The sequence below is a fragment of the Nelumbo nucifera genome, chromosome 1 (genome assembly GCF_055504915.1).
Source record: "Nelumbo nucifera cultivar China Antique chromosome 1, China Antique-T2T, whole genome shotgun sequence".
NCBI classification, from domain to species: Eukaryota; Viridiplantae; Streptophyta; class Magnoliopsida; order Proteales; family Nelumbonaceae; genus Nelumbo; species Nelumbo nucifera.
In genome coordinates this window covers 207,099,918-207,122,375 of record NC_142649.1, presented here as the reverse complement: position 1 = coordinate 207,122,375, position 22,458 = coordinate 207,099,918, and the positions used below count along the sequence as shown (strand labels likewise).

Below are 22,458 nucleotides of genomic sequence, written 5' to 3'. Positions count from 1 at the left end.
TAATTACTACAATAATTATTTCATTATTAATATTTTTATTTTTATAAATTTCTAAAATAAAAAATAAGTTGTAATATAAATATAGATTAGTGGATTTGATAGATTCAATTTATATTACGTTTTTAAACATTTTATAAATAATATTTTTATTTTTGTAAATAATGAATACATGGTTATTTAATGAAAATTAAAATATTAATTAATAATTTATAAAAATTTTGAGATATATATCATGTGCAAATTAATAAATTTTAAGTATTAAAATAATTATTATATTATTAATATTTTAAATTTTCTTTAAATTAAAAATCAAATTTTTGATATAAATGTGGATTTGGTAGATTATTTATTCTATTGGTTTATAAAATATTAATTTTAAATATTATTCTTTTTAATTTGTAATTGGAGTTGTTGAAGATAAGTGTATGTTGGTTGTTGGGATTTTGTGTTGATATTAAGTAATAAAAGTTAATGTATTCCATTTATTGACATGAAATAAATGTTGGCTTAGTTGTTAAAGATGCATTGTTATTGGGCGCTAGGCGAGTTGTGGTCTTGAGTTCAATATTGGGCATATTGATATTTTAATCCTTGAGGGAGAGGCAACCTCCCTAATACTTCGGAAGGGAACCTCACCCTGACAACTAGAAGCCTAATCCAACTATGACACAGATGCTCGGCTATATATAGGCACCTCCCACTCAAGGTAAATGACTTTTGACTCTCGACTCACCCAACACCCCTTTTGCCATCACATCAGCTCGAACCAACGCTATTCTACCCTGCTCGTCCCAATCGATCACTTTCTCTTACTGACTTGAGCATTAGAGTGCCTACCCGGGGAATAACTCCTTGGGCCTCTAACCCTTTTTGTGGTTGCAGATCTCTTCGATGCACAATTTTATCCTTTCACCTTGGATTTGTCTAATTTTACATTGCGTTGGGCTCGAGCCCATTCAAACTTTAACAAATTCTCAATCAGGCCCGTTCATTTTTTAATGTTCTATATTATTTAAAAAATTACATAATTTACGTTAATAATTTTTAAGAAGTTAAAACCATTGAATTAATTTTCGATAATTTACAAAATTAAAAAGAATGAAATATAAAAAATAGATTGAGTGATTAAAATATAATATCTTTGATTTGTGGCTTGGACTCTGATTTATGAATCTTGTACATTTTGTGGACCTTACATTTTTTAAATTAATCATATAACAAGTTGGCCCAAGTATTTTGAGTAAAATTATTCTATGATATCTACGTGTTCTGGGCTCCTAATACTGTTGATTGCAATGTTTTTTTTTCATATAAATTATTAATGCATGCATTTTTTATACATTTATACCTAATTCATGGTTATATAAATCTTAGTTTTAGATTTATCAATATCCTTGTGGGATTTGTAGAAAATTTCTTGATATATCTAGAAATATCTATGTCTTTTTTTCATTATATCCATGCGTATCCAAAGCAGATCACGATGTATCATCATAATGCATATCTATTTCAAGCATACTAAGCAATATAAATATCCTTTGAGCAATCTTGTTTATTGGTGGGGAAAGATAAAAAATAAAAAAATAAAAAAGTTTGTCTACACTTTACAAGACCTATAACTAACATGTTCATTTATTTAAAAGATGGTCCAAACCAAATATAAAAACAGCTGCGCAATAACAACAAATCCATGGCCATTTATATGAAAGAGACAAGAGGTTTCAGCGCTCTAAGGAAGTTTAAAACACATTAATCTAATCACATATTATGTATTTTATAATGCAGTCTTGATCCCCGTGTAGACCCATGAGATTTATCATACTTTACTTACTCAACATGTCGATAAATTAATGCCATTTTGAGACTCTCCATCTACCTCTCAAGTCTCAAGTGTATTTACTACCAAATAAAAAATTATCCTTAAGGTTTAGGAAATTGACTTGACTAACTATACTCTTACAGTTTCAGTATTGTCTTAAAGTATCCCTACTGTTTCAATCAATTGACTAAATCTTCCTTACCGTCAATGTCCATTAACAGAAAGATTAAAAAGACTATTTTGTCCATCATTCTTCTTTAAATTTTTTAATGTCGATTCTTGTCTTCCATAGTCTCTTCCACTCCGTCTTCCATTAAATTGAGCTCCAGTCTGCAATTTTTCCCAAATCTCAACGGGCACTGAGATTTAACCAATCTTCTCTCTCTTTTCTTTTCTTTCCTTCAAATTCTATTCATAATTTGCATCAACTTTCTGATGTCGTTGGTGATCAAAACCTGTGGAGTGAAGAACTGTATTCTAACCTCTGGTTCTGGATTGGTATGAGTGGTGGTTTTACTCTTCTGTTAAAGTTGACAACAATCTGAGATTTTTCCCAGTCTCTCTCTCCGATCTACGATTTGAGCTCCAGTCTGCAATTTTTCCCAAATCTTAGCGAGCACTAAGATTTGCCCAATCTTCTCTCTCTTTCTCTCTTCTTTTTTTTTTCTTCAAACTTTATTCAAAAAAAGATGAGTTTCATTGCACTCACAAAGAAATCATCCCAAATCAGCTCTCAATCTATGATCAGATTCCACCCTCAAAGAGGGAAAAAGCTGGTGGGAGAGGGAAAAATTGGGTTGGGAAGCAATTGAATAACAAAGCTCTCAAATAACAAAGTAGAGAGAGAGAAAGACTGAGAAATAAGAGTTCTTGTTCAATTTGAATAACAACTTTTGGCACTGCAACTTTTCCCTTCATTCAAAGCTCTCTCTTTTCCTTCTATTTTTTGACGCCAAAATTGCCGCCACCACTACAACTTTCGGCAAAGGCAGCGATCTTCTTCTTCCCCATCCCCTTCAGCTCTGTGTTTGGATCTGCCAAAATCACCGCCGCCGCTGCAACTTCCAACAAAAGCGATGGTGTTCTTCCTCTGCCCCCTTCCCCTCTTCGTTCTCCCTCTCCACTTCCCCTCAATCATTAATCACATCGTTAATGGTCTTCACCACTGTTAACAACCGTTGTTAATGCTTTGGCTAGAAGTCCGAACCTGTCCTCCACTATCACCACTTGCAGATCAAGAAACAAAAAAAAAAGACTTGGTAAACAACAGAGAGTGGAGAAGGGAAAGGAAGAAGAAGAAAATAAAGGAAGGGTTACCCAGATTGAAAATGCTGGAACTTATTGGATAATAGAGGTGCTCGGAGAACCAAAACCTGAGTTTCAAAGGTTTTTACAGTTAGCTGAGATTCAGAGGATGAGTTTCCATCTCTCTTCCAACGCTGTTCGTTGCTAGCTGAGATTCAGAAGAGAAAAAAAAACTCACCTGAAATCAATCGGACCTTATACTTGCTCCCTCAATAACCAAACGGTGACAACAGGCACACGGCAAACGTGACATCAAAGGCGGAGATGGAGTTGCAGATCTAGGTTTGCTAACGGCAAGTCGCTCACTCGCCTCTTTTATCTCCTGATGCTTTAGTTCGTGAAGATCCCCTGGGTTTTGCTGCTGCATCCTTGTAGATTTGAGATGAGTTGCAGAAGGGGAAGAAGGAGAGAGAGAGGCCAGAGATGAAGGGGTTCAATGCTAGGGGAAGAAGAATGAAAATGTGAAGGGTAAACTTGGGTTTAAAAACTAAATATAAGTCACATGGTGTCATGTGTATGAATTTTGATGGAAAGATAATGGTAAGGGTAGAGTTAGTCAATACTGAAACAGTAAGGGTATAGTTAGTCAATTTTCTAAACCTTAAGAGTAATTTAAGAAATTTGCCCTATTGACTCTGTGGTTGTTAGATTATTAAATTGATACAAACCTGCCTGTACCTCATCAATTAGGTAAAAAGAGGTCAATTGATCATGGCCAACATTGTGCGCCACCACCTAGGACACCTGGGCCCAAGCTAATGTCGTCTGATTAGCATAACTATCTGATTCATGTACTCAGCAATGGTCCTATATAAACATCAAACCATCATTAGAGCATCCAATCGCCCGATCACTTGGCCGGGAACTTTGGACTAACCAAATCGCAATACATTCTCTAGCATTCACATTTGGCTTCTCTTGTCTGCATTGCATCTCAGAGTTGGTTTAAGACAAGATGTCATAGAGAAGATGTAGGATATGAAAACAATATTTATTGTATTAATTTTAATTTGTTAAGATGAATGGGGCCAGAAACCATAGGGTGAAAGTCATAAGAAATGATTTAAGTGCCCATAATTTAAACAATGGATATGATACTGAACAGAATGGTATGGCAAAACAGGATTCATGTAGCCAACCTCATATAATTGGGGCAAGGTTTAGATGACAATAATGATGATGATGAGTTTAATTTGTTTTGAACTCCAACAAGAGTCTTATTTACAAGTATTCCTTTCAAGCCAATCTAATTTATAATAAAAGACACAAATGGCTACAGCTACAACTGAGAGGTGCTGAATTACATGGCCAAATAGTGACTTGAAAACTAAGATATAACAACAATAAACCTTTCAAAAACATCTTATGTACAAAACTTGCATATGGGAGAAAACAGCAAGATCCAATGCTTTGGTAAGCATGTAGGAGAAAACTTGCATTTGGGACCAATCAAGCTTCCCCGGTGTCCATGCTTTTGGTAGGTTTCTTTTCGCGAGGAAGAAATAACAGGCACAACCAAAACCAGAAGCTTTTCTTCTTTAATGGTTGAGATTTCACATTTTTCTTCAGGACAAGATCAGCCATGTACTGAACCACTGCCTGTTGAATGGAGATGCAGTTAGTAACTTCGACAGAACCAAGTATTGTTTTACATTGGTTTTCTTCTGCAGGTTTAGATATATCATATATGACTTCAAACGGTGACAATTGACAAACCACCACCTAATTGAGCCATAAACTCAAACCTATAAAGCTAAGTGCTTTGAATCAACATTACCTGAGCACCCAATTTGGTAACTTGTCTTGGTGACACTTCTAACGGAGTCTCATCTGCATGAAATACTCTCAACTTTGACAGGAACCTGAAAGACTCTGGTAAGATTCTTATCTGGTTGTTACTTATATCCAACTCCTCAAGCATCTCAAGGTTGCCAATTGATTTTGGTAGAGCTGTCAGGTCCACAAAATTCCTCCCAACATTCAATTTCACAAGATTGGTAGCAAAACATAAGCTCTCTGGTATCAACTCAAGTTCATTGAAACTGACATCGAGTTCCTTCAGCTTGGAAAGATTACCCACTGTTGTAGGCAACCCTTTGATTCTGTTATAGTGCAAAGTTAGTATCTCTAAATTCTCAAGCTTCCCAATTGCCTCAGGAAGCGCCCTAAGTTGATTAAAGTCTAATCTCAGCTCCACAAGTGACAAGCAAGACCCAATTGTATAAGGGAGTTCTTCAAGCTCATTTGTTTCCACAATCAATATTTTCAATTTCGTTAGGTTCCCCACTATATCTGGAAGTAGGGTAAACTGGTTTGAACTCAAATCAAGATCATCTAGATTAGTGAGGTCCCCAAACGAAGCTGGCAGAGATTTTAACCTGTTTCCATGCAGGTCCAGATCAGTCAGATTGACTAGATCTCCAAATGAGACAGGAAGGTTTATCAATTGGTTTGAGTGGACATCAAGTTTTGTCAAGGCTTTGAGGCTGCCGATGGAGTTTGGAAGAGCCATGATTTGATTCTCAGATAAATTTAACTCTGTCACATTGCATAACTTCCCAATTGATATTGGAAGCCACTCAATCTTATCCATCAACCTGCCTTGTAAGTCAAGAACAAGAGCTCCACTGTTAGAGCAGGTTTCTATTAGGCCAGCAACTTTCATTAAACTCAATTTCTCAGTGCCTTCTTCACCTACAGATACACCCCAAACTACATTCAGAAATACTTCAAATACTCCAAAACCACATGGGTAATTAGCAGTGCAATGAAAAATAACTAATTCATCAAGATAGAATAAAAGGTTCAGGAGAATTATCACTTCACATTCCACTAACGGGGTGAGAATGTATTCCAATTTTAATCAGGTAGATAATTAGTTCCAAGTGTGTTTATAGTGTATCAGAACAAACATCTGCAATTTCTCCTAATTTCTAGAAAAAATTAAAGGAAGATCTTATAACCTATCAATCTGAAAATAGATTTGACGTCTGATCGAAATCATATATTCTTCTAAAATCTAGATAGGTAGCAAGAATTGGAACATTTTTCTTTTCTTTTTTTTTTTGTTTGTCTTAACAGAGCAAATAGATAGATTAAACGCCCCATTCTACTTTCCTAGAATCAAATACATAAGCAGATATTTCTTCTTTATCTTTTAAAGATATAATGCTCCAAATCATATGTATTAATTAAAGACAAGTTTCTATGCATGTATGAGAGAAAAAACAAAAAGATGATATACCAGAAACTTCATAATAAAAAACATAAGAGAACTTAGCAAGGAGAAGAATCGTATCTGACCTGAAGCTAGGCCAGGCTGGACAGCCTTCGAGGAATAGCTACGGACCAAACCCTTGGCCACATCTGATTCCTTTTTTAATTCTGTCCCTTCATCCTCCTTTTTCTTGGCCAAGCTCTCCTCAGTAAAACCAGCAATGGTATCTCTTTCAATTTTAGTAATTGGAACAACCAAATCCACATTTTTCTGATTCTGGGTATCTCCAGAAACCAACTCAGAAGCTCTTTGAATTAGCTCATCGAAGGTCTGAAAAATCTTGTCAAGATCAATAAGGTAAAGAGCTTCTTTCCTCTGTTCATGGCTCTGAAGCAAAACCGTGTTCTTCTTTGCTTCCTGCAACACAGCAAACAGCTCATCTGGAACATCTGGGGGTTTCTCTTCTTTGGATATTTCAGAAAGCCTCAACTGCTCTTCACTGTTTACAGTTCTGAGAACAGACATGGCTGCTTCAACCTCCTCCAAGGTAGGTCTAGGTGGTAGTGACCTGAAGATTCTCATAATCTCATCGATAGACTCTAGAACAGCAGGTGATGGATTCTGTATGGGTGCCACAGCCATGTCCCTGATTTTGGCTTAGACCAGATAAAACAAAAATTAAAAAAGCAAGAATTGGGCCTTGAGGGGATGCCGGTGCCGGTGGTGGATGAGAAGGTAGAGCCAGCCAAGGGGGTGTTACTGTTATGGGCTTGCAGAGTTGCAGGGTTTTACGAAGGAAGAGTTGGAGATTGTTTTTGAGTTAATAAAATCGACCTGAACAGAATGTTCATCTTTGGACATCTAATGAACTACATTATTGTTTTTATAGATGGTAATTTCCATATATAAGAGAAGACGCAGAGTCACAGAGACGCAAGAAAACCCCGTTGTCCCTTTGCCGAAGATAAAGGGGTTGTTTGGCAATTATTTTTTAAAAGATTTTCTAGTAGTTTTAACAGTCAAAAGATATATTGAGCTTTTACATTAAGAGATCTGAATAGCTTGAAACTCATTTAATTAAGACGTGTCTTTTTGTGCGAAGATAAATAAAAAAAGAAATACAAAAGTTCTATTTAGAGTTTTATGAAAATCACTCTTTTTGTGCTTTTCACGTTTTTTTCACTTATCAGCTTTTAGTGGTTAAATCTATTACAAGGAAAAAAAAACAAATTTTAATCTGCCAAAATTAGAAATAACAAACAGACCGCACAGAAAGACGCATCAAACAGAGCCGAGGTTATTGTTCTAGATAGTAATCTTCATCCATGGGCTCTCTCCTCTCTGCGTGTCATGTGCGGACCTGAAGTCTAAAGACTAAGAGTGAAAACAAGGTGTCTGGATCCGGGCCTATGTTAATGTGGCCCCGGGCCTCTGGATCCGGGGGGTTTTTTATTTGCCACGTAGTTATGCTTTTTACCTGATGGACCCACCTAGCCCATTAAGTAGGTAAGGAATCAGCATTAACGCATGAGTCCGACTTCGTTTTCCCCTTTCTTTTTCGAGTCTACTTTATTCAACCATCTTTAGCCCATCAGGGATTTTTTTCCTAGACAGAAAGATGTTCCATGTGGCCAACCCAAAAATCAAAGTGACCATTGGATTTCTGACACGTGTAATGATCATACAACAGTTTCATCCATGTCAATCCCATTCTCTAACAATGCCCTGCCGCATCATGTGCAAGATGCAATGTGCAAAACTATGTCGATATTTAGGTCTTATTTGGTACATCTTTTCGTACTGTTTGTCAACTATTTACAAGTTTAATAGATTGTGATTTAGTTTGTCCTGTTTGGTTTGTAATAGATATAGCCATTAAAAGCTAATATATCAAGAAGATGCAAAAAACCTAGAACGAACAATTTTCGGAAAACTGATATATTTGTCTTTACACGGAAAAACACATCTTAACCAAATGAATTTTAAGCCGTTCAGATCTTAATGCAAAAATTTAATATATCTTTTAATTATCAAAACTATCAGTAGATCTTCTCAAAAAGACTTATCAAATAACATTTTAATTATTTATAAATAATAATAAAGAATTGAAGACAACAAGAATGAACACCAAACTAGTTGATCAAAAAGACTAATGCCATGTCAAGTGAAATCTCCGAATAGGTGATCTTTTTTACTCTAATAATTTATGACGAAGTTTCAATACATGATATTATCAACTGTCTCCAGCGACTAGGAATATTATTTTTTTAATGTTCAAGGTATGAACTCTCTCATTCAAGGGATCAGCTTTGTAATATAAGAAGTAAATAATCAAGTTTAAATGATGGGAAAGAAAGATTGAGAGAAACAATATAAACCCTTACCCTTTTTCTCCAAAATGCTGATTGCAGGATTCGATTTCGCATAAACGCTGAAACATACCAACCAGCCAGCCCTCGGTTGGTTATCTTGGCCGTTGACTATTATTGGACAAATTATACACATTTGAATCCACATTAACATAGACAACCAAACAACCTTCAATCCTACATGGATTTATGCAACTGTATTCTTCTCCATGCATGTTATAAGATAAAATTGGGCATGTATTTTCATGGCTGCCGTGTTTGTAGGGCAACGAAAGCCAAGATTTATATAAAATTTGTTTTTACCAGCACTTCTCTTATTTTTTATATCGAAAGAAAACAAAAATACTTTGACCAATTAAAACTCCTCATTACCTGATTGGTTATCACTTATATGATGTCAGTTTTTTTTTAAGGATACTTTTACGATGCTAGTTGATTGATTATAAGTTTTTTTTTTTCCGGAATCATGTCCTAGTGAAACTCTAAGATGAATGAAAGTACTCGCTCAAGAAGATTATAATATTGTTCTGCGCGACAAGGATAAAAAAATTGTTACGTATCAGCCAATACAGGTCGGTACATATCATTTTCGGACCTCTCCGATACACCCCTACAGTTGGTGTATCGGGGGTCTGACCGGTTCAGGGGGTGGAAGAGTCTAAAACCGCCCCCTTTCCACCCCCTGAACCGGTTTTGAAAAAAAAATAAAAAGAAACTAAAAAAAAAGCTATCGATATTGCCCGATACACCCCTATCGGCGTATCGGGCGTACCGATATTTTGAACCTTGCTCCGCGAGGCCAGAGGTAGAACTTAGACTCTTTTTTACAGTCATTTACTAGAATACCCCTTATAGTTTCACAGATTTGCTTAAACATATCCTATAGTTTTCATTTTACTAAAACTCTCCCTATAATTTGCAATTTATTTACTTAACTAACTTTTCACTAAAAAGTGTTTGTTTTGCCATTTGAAAATAGTAACATGATAACCTAAAGTGAGTGGAAAATATTCAAGGGGCATGGTCCATGATTGTTTATTCCAAACACTTAATTGTACAGAAAACAAAATTGACCAAATATAGCCAAATAAAATGATTGACCTGTGTCTTACTAGGGGGCAAAATAGTATTTTCATTTTTATTTTCTTTTAACTAAGTTTACTTAAATTGACGTTAGAGTCAAAACTGTCATTTTCCACTATCATTTGATGGAAGGTCGATTATTGCAAACTATAGGGAATGCTTTAGTAAAATGCAAACCATGGAGTAGATTTTAGTAAATTCATGAAATTATAGGTGGTTTTTAGTAAATGACACTTATTTATTATTTCTTTCTCTTTTTGTTTTTCTAGAATTAGAACTTAAATGCATTTATGGTCATTATTAAGAATATAGGACAAAACTAGGAGAATAAGAGATCGATTAAAACAGTTCAACATATTTGTCTTACTCTTACAAACACTTTCATAAATGAAATTTTAAGAGATGCATATGAGTATACTTGAAAAAGGCAAGAACTGGGTCTCATCCGATTAGACCCAATTATACTTGACATCAAGGTTTTCGAACGGCCGTTGACCCGGATGGTTGGACCATTCGGAGCGGGAATTGTCCAGGCAATCGCTTCCGTTTTACCCCAAACTCGGTATTTGGCCCTGTTGAAAAGGTCAACAACCCGTTGATCCGGGTGGTTGAACCGTCGACCCATTGACCCGTTCAACAGTTTTTAACCGTTTTTTATTTTAATTATTTTTTAGTTTTTTTAATTTGTTTTTCAGAATGGGCCGTCCATTCAAACCGAACAATCAAACCATCGACCCGGAAACTGGTGGCCAGAACGATTATGTTTTCGGATCGTTTTTTAAAACGTTGATTGGCATTTAATTACCTATAATATGACAAATTGGAATTTCATTTTTGATAATATAACCTTAATAAAAATGACAATAAATAGTAAAAAGTGTTATTTACTATTTACACTCTTAAATTAGTTAAATATAACTGATTATCCTATATACTGTTTATGAAATTTACACTTATAAACATGAGCTATAACAAAAAAAAATTACAAGAAAAAACAAGATAGAATAGAATAGAAAAAAACAGTCCCGACCCAATTATAATTAGGATAGAATATTTACCACCAAAATCCGTATAATTGGTTCAGTTCTATTAGATAAATCCGACCCATTGACAGCTCTATGGATATAAATAAACAAGGTAGAACACATGAAAGAAACATGCTTTTAACGATTTGTACGAAGTAATATATTGCAATCAACATATATTAGTCACGAACCAATTGCAATTTACACGTATATCTATACAAATAGAAAATACATATAAATTCATTATAATTTGTAAATTTAACTCTTCTTTAGATAATTTATATAAAATTTTAATGATCCCACTATTATAAATTACTATGCATGATGCATTCGAAATTAAAGATGATTAAACCCTTTGCAAATTAGCATGTATAAATAATAAATTAATAATAGGTTATATTAAAAGTAATACATGGGAAGCAGGAATCCACAAATAAAGTCAACTTAAATAATCCATATATAATCTATTTATATGAACCCCTTCTCTATTAAATGTTCGGATTGGATTATTTTTCCAAGTGATGTTATGGCTTTAAAGGTTTTTAATATAATAAAAGACTAGCAGAGGGGGCCCTACGTTGTAGAGGCTCATTCATAAATTATCAGGTTCGAGTTCGATTCGAATTAGATATTTAAGTTTGAGTTCGAGCTTGGCTTGAGGTAAAAGCTCGGAAGTTCGAGTTCGGCTAACTTTGATTGTAGGTCTATCAAGCAGTTGAGGTGTCGAGTCGAGGTCTCCCTCAATTGCCCAGGTGCCAAACCAAGGTCTCCCTCAGCTGCTAAAGTGTCGAGCTGAGGTTTCCCTAGCAGGTGAGGTGTCGAGCTAAGGTATCCCTTAGTTGACAAGGTGTCGAGCTGAGGTCTCCTTCAGTTGTCGAGGTGTTGAGCCGAGATCTTCCTTAGTGACCGAGGTGCCGAGCCAAGGTCTCCTTCAATGGTCGAGGTGTCGTCTAGCTCGAGCTCGATTTGAATTGGAGACTTGAGCTTCAGCTCAGAAGCTCGAGCTCGGCTTGGCTCAAATTCGACTACATTTGATTGCAGGTCCCCTAGCAGCCGAGATGCTAAGCTGAAGTCTCCCTTAGTTGGAGAGAGAGTGGCATTTTTATAATTTACAAGGAGAGAGAGAGAGATGGCATTCTTGTAATTTGTAAGAAAAGAGAGAGAGAGAGAGAGAGAGAGAGAGAGAGAGTGTCATTCTTGAAAGGGTAAATCTCTTAAACTACCCCTACTATTTAGCGTATTGACACATGGTACCCTTACTGTTTAGCTATTGTCTTGCGGTACCCTTGAGTTTTCTGACAATTGTCATCGTCGTTAAATTAGGACGAGAAAGTTGATTTTACATTTTTACCCTTCCGTTAACTCTCACTAAGATTGAACCCATTTTGCACTCATTTTGCAAATTACAATTTTTACCCTTCCTTAATGAGGGATCTGAACACACTCCTCCGATCTGTCATTGCTATGAAACCTTTCCCGGTCTTCTCGCCTGCGTCTTCTCCCACTGTCACCTGTAATCTGCGCAAGTGTGTCCGCACCTCCTGAATGGACAAGAAAAAAAGGATTTCTCGGAGCAACCCTTGGTTCCATCCTCGACGCCACCTCCATCTCTTCTTTCTGGCAGAGACTATTTCATTAAAGTTGCCAAGTTCTCCTACTTTGGCAATGGGAACCTGGCCAAATGAGCTAAAGTCTACAATTTCAGCTCTTGAAACACCACTCTTTAGAACCACTGTCACCTGTAATCCGCGAAAGTGTGTCTACACCCCCTGAATGGACGAGAAAAAAAGGATTTCTCAGGGCAACCCCTGGTTCCATCCTCAATGCCACCTCCATCTCTTCTTTCTGGTAGAGACTATTTCATTAAAGCTTCCAAGTTCTCTTGCTTTGGCAATGGGAACCCGGCCAGACGAGCTAAAGTCTACAATTTCAGCTCTTGAAACACCACTCTTTAGAACCATTTGAAGAACCAAAGGTTATTCTTCTAAAATTCCCCTACTCCTGACCAAAATGTAAATCATCACACTCAATGAGTACGAAGAATTTATAAAACTGAAATTGTCCCTAAAAATTCTATAGATTTCTGACCCAACAACAAATTTGAGCTACATTTGTACAGAACGTTGACAATGATCTATGGATTCAAATGACAAGACAAATCATGTAAGGAATTGAAGTTTCCTTGTTTTAGGTTCAACAAACTTTTCTACAATGAAGATATCCGAGGTAAATGTAGGTAAATCCTATAGGACTTCAGATTTGAGTGGAGGTGGAGGATTTCCAATTGAAAAAAAGAAAACTAAAGAGCTTTGGGAGTTCCAATTGTTTCAGGGATCATCTTCCAACTAAAAAGAAAATTAATAAACCTAAAGAGCTTTGGGAGTTCAGAGGCAGATTTGGGTGGAGGCAGAGGATTTCCAATTGAAAACCCATTTGTCAGTGTTTTAGGGACCATTTTCCAGTTGCGAAAAAACAGAGAGCTGGTTTGGGACTTTAGATTAATAAACCTAACGAGCTTTGGGACTGCAGATCTAGGTAGAAATCTGGTTAGGTTTCGGTAGCTCTAGGATTAGGTTTTGACATAAAAGCAAAATAGTGGGAGTGGCTGGAGTACCTCAAGAGAGGAGTTGTCATCCTAATGATGGTTTCGAATGAGAAATAGGGAAAAATAATAGCAGTGATGGGATTTACTAGTGATGTATATCGAAAATAGGTGAAAACATTGAAAAAGTTCCGCTTGTGGGTTTACTGTTCTCATTAAGAAGATAATAAACAATGATTGAAGAAGGGGGAAGAAGAATGGAGGGTAAATGGAAGAGAAAGAATGGCGACGAGGATGATAAAATGGCCCATTAGATGCTACCATTGGAATGAACATTGGTGCTAGAGAAGATGAATTCCAAGGGAACTAAAACCAAAAGGGTATTTTTTACCATAAAAGGGTAGTTTGGGAATTATGGACAAAATTATCAATCGAGTGGTGTCACATGCAAATGGGACCTGATGGTTGAGTAACGGTAGGGGAGGACTTGGACAATTGTCAGAAAACTTAAGAGTACCACAAGAGAATAGCTAAACAGTAAGGGTACCGCATGTCAATACGCTAAATAATAGGGATAGTTTAAGAGATTTACCCTTCTTGTAATTTGAAATAAAAAAAATCAAAAGAGAGACACTTGGTAAAGAGTAACATTCTTGTAATTTTCATGAAAAAAAGACAAAAATTATTGTTAGACATCTAGGTTTCTTCCGTAAACTTGATCACATTTTCTCATGACTTTTTTTTCCAATTTTTTATTCTAACAAATCTTAAGCTAAAGCTAATTCGACCCTAGACTTTAACGAAAAGGCTAGTCGTAGGCAAAAACAAATGGCGTTTGAAATGACGTCAAAGGATCTATTAAGCAATGTTACGTGGCAACGCTAAAGTTTGAAAAAACCCATAAAGTTTGAAAATGGGACACTATAATAAAGTTAATTTAGGGTGTGATTAAATTACCCTAAAGTATTTAATTTATTCAATTATATTAATTAAGTAAATTAGATAAATTACACTAATTAAGATAATTAAATAAACTAAGAAATTAACTAACTAAATTAAATTAAGTTAATTAATTAAATTAAATAAATAAAGCTATTGATCTAAATAGTTAAATGAAATCAATTAAGAAAAGGTTTTAAAAACCAACCGAAAACGGAACCACTTCAGCCACCGATTTCCGTGACAATGGGTTCAATTGTCCAATCTGAATGGATCAAGCCATGATGTTTTGGAAAATAAAAAATAAAATATAATTAAAATAAAAAATCAGCCAAAAACCATTTATTGGATTGAATAGTTTAGCGGTTCAACCATTTGGATTAGTGCTTTGTTGACCAAGTTAGAAATTTCAAGCAGTCAAACTATACCTAGGAATGGATCAACTGTCCAGTTTCATTTATACTCGAGTGGTCGAACCATTTTGACCTAGGAACCAATTAATTGTCCAATTCCATTTTATACTTGGCCCAAAAATTTTCAGAAAAAAGCATTGACTCGGTCAATAAACTACTATTCTAATGGCGTGTAAAGGGTTTGTGTGGTTATATTAATTCATTCTCGGAACATAAAGCCTTTGAATGTTTGTCACGTATTAGCATTTATCTAAAAAGTTAGTTGAAGTGATATGCTTCCAGGTTTTACCGGAAGAAGTTGCAAGCAATCACAGTCTAGCAGATTTTTCTTTCGTGCGAAGTGTGAACCGAGAGATATAATTATGAGTACCTTTTAGGTGACATATTCACATGTAACATAGTAGAGTATTCCGGAATCTTCCAGGTCGAGCGATAGAAAGACAACGTAATTGTCGTTGATGGTCTAATGACTTGTGACTCTCATCCTCTTACATAGTGACTTCTCAAGAATTTATACAATTTGGATGGTGTTATTCGTAATTAGAGGTGGATTTTTTAGTTTCATTTGTCAAGCTCTTGTCGGACCATCATGCTATGGTCTTTTGGTGTTTTTATCAGGAAATTTCTGATATTATGCTAATGTAAAGCCATTCTCTGAAGAAACAGCACTGAAGCCAAACACCTACCATATATATTGTTGCTGATTAGAAGTAGATCCTGCTATGTGAATTTGTGAATTATTTTATCTCTTTCCTTCATGGTACAAGTAACAATGTGACCCGTTGTCGCAAAATACCCTTGTTCTATTTTCAGGCCTTGTACTTGATTTGAGGTTCCTATCTTTCTTGTACATGCACTCATGAAAGAAAAAAAAAAAAGAAAAGAAAAAAGAAATTGAAACAAAAGCTAAATTACATCTCGTTTTTCAGTCATGTAGTTTTTTTTTTTTTTTTAATTTTGATAAGTAGCAAAAGGTTCATCTTGGCAGTCTAAAATCAGTCATTGAATTAGGCAAACCTTTGTATTTATAAAAGCTAATTATTTAAAAACAAGGTGCCAATCAGTTGATTGGTAAGGTCTCCTACTGGTCGTAGTGGAGACTGGGATCGAATCCCGTCTGCACATGGATTGGGGGATGGGCTACCCCTGTTGTATAACCCACCCTTCAGAAGATATTATAAATAAGAAAGAAAGAAAATGAATTATTTATACAGCTCCTTTGGTAGTTTAAAGAATGGAGCTAACAAAAAGATAAGAATATACGGTTGCAAACTTGCAGTTTTTGTGGTTTATCCCTTTCTTTTCTTCTTTTGTTGATAAAGTGTGGTGATTTATTCATTTGGCATTTCTAAAGAACCAACATGTATTATATTGATTGAAGTAACATGGTCTTTCTTTTTTATTGGAGGAACCGTTTTTTGGCACTTTTCGGACCATCTTCTTTTTTAGTGGGGACTTCGCCTTTTCTTGCCTCATGGGATTGTTTGTCTTGGAAGGAGTTTTATTTTGCAAGATAACTGTTACGTTCAAGCATGGGTGAGACAATGGTTGGCTCTCTTCTTTTCACCTTTCAAATTTTAAGTTTTTTGTTGCGATTGCCATAGAACGGGTGCCTTTGATCATTTTTTGTGTATTCCCGTTTTTGGGAGTTTCTTGTGGAGTTTTGATTCTGTTGGAGGTCGGTCTTCCTTTATTGGCGTTTCCATCTTTTTGCGCTGTTTGCAGAGTGCTTACAAGAATTTCTCCTAGTGCTCAGGATTTGTTGAAATCTATATTGGGTTTATCTTTTTTTTTTTCTGATTGTATTCTCATGAATTGTATTTGAGTTTCTGAGCATTCTTAATGAAATTAGCTATTGACTTAAAAAAGAAAAAGAAGTAACATGGTCTTTTGTTCATGGAAATTGATTCTTCTCAATGAAATGTATATTATAGTAGAAAAATCCAAGTGATTCTTTTCAAGCTTATAGATCTACAAGAAGAAGATGCTCATGTTATTCGTGAATTTAAGTAGTTTCATATTTACATTTTTATTCATAAAAAAATAAAAAAGTCCACAAAATTCTAAAAGGCCCGAAAAACAATATGAAGAGTTTGACTTGGAGTCTTGGACAACTGAGATTTGATTATATAGACTTCTTCCAAGTTCCAACTCTACCCTTCTTCCAAGAATCATCTTGACAAATCTCCTCATTCTTAAATGCGATCTCAACTTAGGGTTTGATTATGTACTCGCTAGAAAGACAATTAGGTAATGGAAAAACATGAAACCAATGAATTGGTATCATAAAAGTGGTAATCAATCAGATGATATATATATAAAGTTGTGAGGGGTTTTTATTGGTCAAAGCCCTTTTGATATCATGATATTCGGGCATCATAGATTTTCCCCTGGATTTAACCATTTAGTTACAGCAACTAATGTTCCAAAAATTGATACGTATCGTATTAAGAGCACCCCGGTACAACCTTACAGACAAGGTTCAAAATATCGATATGTTCGATACACCGGTATAGGCATACCGGGCAAATCAATACAGATTTTCAGGCCTTTTTTTTTATTTTTTTTGCAACCAGTAGGTCTTCTCTACCCCCTGAACCGGTCAGACCTCCGATACATCCACTGTAGGGTATCAGAGGAGTCCCGGAATGATATGTATCGATACTTTGAACCTTGCCTACAAAGGATGTATCAGGGTTTTGACCAATTCAGGGGGTGGAGGAACCTTAAACAACTGCCCCTGAACCAGATTTAAAAAAAAATTAAAAAAAGTAAAAAGAAAAGTACTGTTACTGCCCAATACGCCCCTACCAACGTATCAGGCGATATTTAGAACCTTGACAACAACTAAGCCAGTGTTTAGAACCCATACCATTTTCTTGAAAAACTTTATTCTTGGACGACACCTTAGAAATCAGCAACCGTATGCTGATGTGCATTTAAAAATGCCTATGTGGCAGCAAGCAAACGGTTTTTGAGAAAATGGCATGCTAATGTAATACTGTTTATCTGTTTTCTTAAAAAACACTTCTCAAGAAACAACATTGATTCCAAACACAACCCTAATAAATTTCCCTAGAAAGGTACCAAGGATGATTGGTAAGGTCTCTTGTTTAAGTGGAGAATTGGGATTAAATCCTGCCTACAACAGGTTTCAGGGGATCATCCCTAAGAAAAGACAAAAAAAAAAAAGAAAAACTAATAAACTTCTCCATTATGAATGACTTGAATTTATCAGTTTATAATTAGATTGAACATGGATCTACTTCTACTTCTGTTAGAACTGTCGGGGTTTGGCTTTTGTCAAAATTTTCATGAATTTAATCTAAAGCCCGAGTTCAAAGTTCAGCCTCTGAACAAGTTTATGTCTTGATTAGTGAAAACTCGTATCATACCATATCTTTTTAGTAATCCTATTCATGGCTGGGCTTGAATTTGACTTTTGTTATAATTTAAATGGGCCCGGTCCGAAGTCCGAACCTAATACAGTGTAAAGTTTTTGACAATCATAAAAACCTCCCTTACACTCCCCTCCATCAATGATCAAGACGGAAAACGTTAAAGAGATGATATTTTTCAAAATGCCTATTTTACCCTTTTACGAATTAATGTGCATCTGTTTTTATTAAAATAGCCCTATACTCCCTTCCAACATTCCCTCTTCTTTAATTTCCCTTTTGAATCTCTCTCTCTCTCTCTCTCTCTCCCTAACGCTGCAGCTTCTGCTTCTCTACTCCTTGCCCCGGCTGTAACAACCACACCAACCACACTGGTGTGGTTGTCCCCAGAGAACATCGTCACTGACACTGTCACCAACGACAAGCTTGCAGTAGACGTGATAGCCCTTCCCTTTGCATACGGATTAGAGCCTAGCCCAATTGCTGCCACCCATCACTTCCTCTTCTCGTGTGCCCCAACTCCCCTCTTGGTTCATCTGGGGAGCTGTGTCAAGGGAATGGCGGGCTTCGGTCGCAACTGAATTGGGTTACCATCGTAGCTTACAACAACGCTTAATTTCGATCGGAAGTTCGCTATTTGTTTGCCATCGTCAACCGCATCAGACGGAATTGTTTTCTTTTACAATGGGCCTTATACGGTGGTTCCAGGCATCGACCTGACCTGTCGGAGACACTTTAGTTGGAGAAGAATCTTGTATAGTTGGATGTGGGTGCTTCAAGATTGGGGTTCAGTTCTTCGCTCTTGACCAGACAAACGATGTGCTCTGACTTCAACCTCCATCCGATTCATAGAGGCTCCTCATAGTTTTTTTCTCTCTCTCTTTGATTTATTAGGATTTGTATTAACAATCTTGCACTGTTTTTTTGGACTAACCATGTGAATTTTAATTTACAAACGTGTGAATGAAATTCTACTTTTTCCATTAAAGGAGATGGATGGGTTCGATAATTTAGAGGCACATTCCCAAATAACAATATTACACCAAAAAATATAGGAAATTCATTTTTAATCAGATATTCGAACCTCAACTAGAAACGACGAGAAAGGTAATCAGAAAACTCACTCCGTTCTGCTTGCAAGAGTTGACATCCGTCCAGCAGTCCTCCCCTTTGATGGCATTGACAGGCCAATACCAACTTGGTATGATGGCAGAGATCAGTGACGTTACCACCATCGTCTCACCCTGCACTCCTTCATCGCTTTCAGCACATTAATTGTCCCTTTGATTGTCATATCCAAAAGCTCTCTCAATTAATTAAATAAAATTAATTTTCATCTGTTATACTTCAGAGCCTCCAAGAACGAACCTCAGGGTCTTCGACTTTTTCCATAATGTAGGGGAAGCAAGGTGGAATATGCCGATGGTTCCATTAATCGTGGCCACAAGAGAATCATAGTTGAGGAGATCGATTTGGAAGAGGTGGAGACGGGACTCTTCTCCTTGTATAATCGATGTGCCATTATCTTTTGAACTCGATAGTGGTCATCTAGGTAGAACCAAATTGGTTGAGCGGGATTGCCAACTAAACAAAGGTAGGGCTATAGAGCAACCTGTTCAGCGGCCCTGTTCGACCATGGAACCATGTCAGAATCCGGACAATTGATCTTAGCTACAACTAGCTAGCCGGAGCCCTGGCTACCCCCAAAAGAAGTAGTAAAGGACTGAGAAAGGAGAGAGGGCTATTTTAGTAACAACTGGAAAGGTTAAAGGGGGAGTGCACCGCCATTCTACCATTGTGCATCGTGAGGAAGAAGATAAACATTATTCGAACAGATTATGGAGTTGTTGAGACAAGACTATTTTAATAAAAATAGATACACATTAATTCATAAAAGGATAAAATAGGTATTTTAGAAAATGATCATTTCTTTAACACGTTTTCCGTTTTAGTCATTGGGAGGCATTTATTGAATTTTTCAAAAATAAAGAAGAGATTTCACTAAGGGAGGTTTTTAAGTGAAACTATAAGGGAGGTTGTTGTATTTTATTTAATTAGGGAAATCTATGATATGGAATAGATATTTGCATGTCATATTGCAATCCAAATTCGATTCGAATTCGGTATATAAATCCGACGGATAAGATTCGATTTGGTAAACGAATCAAATTTGGATCTACTTCAAACTTCATTTCTGTTTCGATTCGACCCGATCAGTTTGCATCCATGGAGGTAGAATCCACGAAATAACGAAGGAAGAGAGAGAGAGATTGGCAGATTGCTCCCCTGATCGTCATTGCCACCATCACCATCACCGCCACCGCCAAGCTTTGCTTTTTTTCTATTTATCCTCCTCCTCGATTTCAATTTTTTATTTTGTGTTGTGGATTAGAAAGATTTCGGCTTCGTACTCGATTTTGTTTATAAGAAGGAAGAAAGGGTTTACGGTTTCTATCGGTAACATTCTTGCGTTGCATAAATTGTTTTGTTTCAGGGGATTAGGGTTTTTGTTCCTTGAACAATGAAGTAGGGGCTTACTATTAACCAGAATTGTGAACCCTAATTGGATTTTTGTTTCGCAGAAGTTTCTTTTGTTTTACGGGAATATGATTCTTGATTCCAGAGAAGATAGGGGCTTACGCGAAACCTAAATCTGAACCCTAGTTTCTCCAACTCAAAATAAGGGATCTCAGGCGTAGAAGCGTAAACCTTGACCTTTCTGTCTCCACTTTCCAGCGTTGCTCTTAAAATTTCAAAATGCCGGCTACAGCAGGTAGAGTTCGCATGCCTGCGAACAATCGGGTACATAGTAGTGCGGCCCTCCAAACCCACGGCATATGGCAGAGCGCAATTGGGTATGACCCTTATGCTCCGAATAAGGATGATTCTAAGACATCGTCGCAGCAAAAATCGTCGAATGCTGAACCTGAGGCTGAGAATGCCTATGCTAGCTTCCAAGGACTCCTTGCTCTTGCCCGCATCACTGGAACCAATGCTGATGAGGCACGAGGGTCCTGCAAGAAGTGCGGCCGCGTCGGACATCTCACATTCCAATGCAGAAACTTTCTCAGTGTGAAAGAGGATTCTAAGGATAAAGACCCAACTGCTCTTCAGACCACTGTTGCTTCGGGGTTGGATAAATTGAAACCTAATGGAGGTAAAATGGATAACAAAGCAGATGTTGAAAGTTCTGAAGAGAGCTCTGAAGAGGAGGATGACAGTGAGAGTTCAGATTATGATGTGGATTCAGAGATTGAGAGGATCATTGCTGCACGGAATGGGAAGAAGGGTAGTAAGGTAACGACATCAAGTAAAAAGAAGGAATCCTCAGGGGCAGGAAGGTCTGATTCTGGAGAAAGGAAGAAGAGAGGTAGATCAAAGAAAAGGAGCAGCAGGAAGAGGGAGAGCAGTGATTCAGATGAAGATGAGGGTCATAGGAAGAGGAGGAAGCATAAGCAGAGTAGGAGAAATGAATCTTCAGATGAGGATGAGGATCATCACCATCATCATAGGAAGAGCGGGAAGGAGAAGAGGAGGAGGAGAAGTCACCGACACTCTTATGATTCATCTGGGTCTGAAGAATCTGATGGAGGACGCAAGAGGAAGAGCAGGAGGGCAGCATCACCATCTGATTCTGATATCAGCATCTCAGATGACTCTCGGTTTGGTAGGGGCACAAAGCGATCTGGAAAGAGGAGCAGAAAATAGTATCCTCAAGAAGAATACAATGATCACATGAGATGTTTGTCTCATTATATTTCTCTCAGATTTGATGATTGTTATATGGTAAAAATGTTTGTAAGTAATTGATATCCTGTTGGCTGTTCCTTTTCCTTTTTTGTTCATGGTTGGTTCTGTAACTTGGATATTTATGGCCAATGTCTTTTCCTAGAACTAGATGATCAATGTATTGCTGATTTTTGCTTATAATTTCATATTAGAAGGTGTAATTGGCCATGCTCTTCCTCTGATTGGCTATTGCATCAATGAACTCCCTTAATTTACTTTGATAGGAATTTAGCAATGTCTAACATTGATGTATCAGCTTAGTAAAAATATGCTACAATTTAGGCTATGCTTGGATTAACTTCTGAAGTTCTGCTTTTGAGCTTTGGGTTGTGGTAAACAAAAATGTGACAAAAAATGTTTCAAGTGTTTCTTTTGAAAACTCTAAAGTTAAAACACTTTTAAGCTCCAAAACACAAAGCATAAAATTGGGCTTTGTGCTTTGGGGCTTTAAAAACACAAATACCGAATCCTATCCAAACACAACCATATTTTATGCTTTAACTTATGTCTTAACTAGAAGTTCATTTGCAGATTTATTATGCATAATGTTAATGTGTGT

At 36.6% G+C, this 22,458-nt stretch overlaps 1 protein-coding gene and 1 pseudogene across 2 annotated transcripts; one reads left to right on the top strand and one right to left on the bottom strand.

The window, feature by feature from the left end:
* Window positions 1-4,283: 4,283 nt before the first annotated feature.
* On the bottom strand, window positions 4,284-7,213 carry LOC104610380 (plant intracellular Ras-group-related LRR protein 5-like). Its single transcript, XM_010276960.3, has 3 exons — window positions 6,428-7,213; window positions 4,902-5,818; window positions 4,284-4,723 (listed from the first exon to the last, which is right to left on the bottom strand). The coding sequence occupies exons 1-3, from the start codon at window positions 6,981-6,983 to the stop codon at window positions 4,574-4,576; spliced, it is 1,623 nt and encodes a 540-aa protein (XP_010275262.1). The 5' UTR covers window positions 6,984-7,213; the 3' UTR covers window positions 4,284-4,573.
* A 13,050-nt stretch (window positions 7,214-20,263) lies between these two features.
* Window positions 20,264-22,067, top strand: LOC104610382 (CAX-interacting protein 4 pseudogene; annotated as a pseudogene). The gene is made up of 2 exons (XR_016080996.1): window positions 20,264-20,567; window positions 20,693-22,067. The product of XR_016080996.1 is annotated as a CAX-interacting protein 4 pseudogene (transcript).
* The last annotated feature ends 391 nt before the right edge of the window (window positions 22,068-22,458 follow it).

What these genes read in the sequence shown, in the direction of transcription:
- LOC104610380 (XM_010276960.3), bottom strand. Translation starts at nt 6,983, where the DNA reads ATGGCTGTGGCACCCATACAGAATCCATCACCTGCTGTTCTAGAGTCT. An exon ending in CCAGCCTGGCCTAGCTTCAG is followed by an intron (nt 5,819 to 6,427) that starts GTCAGATACGAT and finishes GTGTATCTGTAG; the next exon opens with GTGAAGAAGGCACTGAGAAA. An exon ending in TTACCAAATTGGGTGCTCAG is followed by an intron (nt 4,724 to 4,901) that starts GTAATGTTGATT and finishes TCCATTCAACAG; the next exon opens with GCAGTGGTTCAGTACATGGC.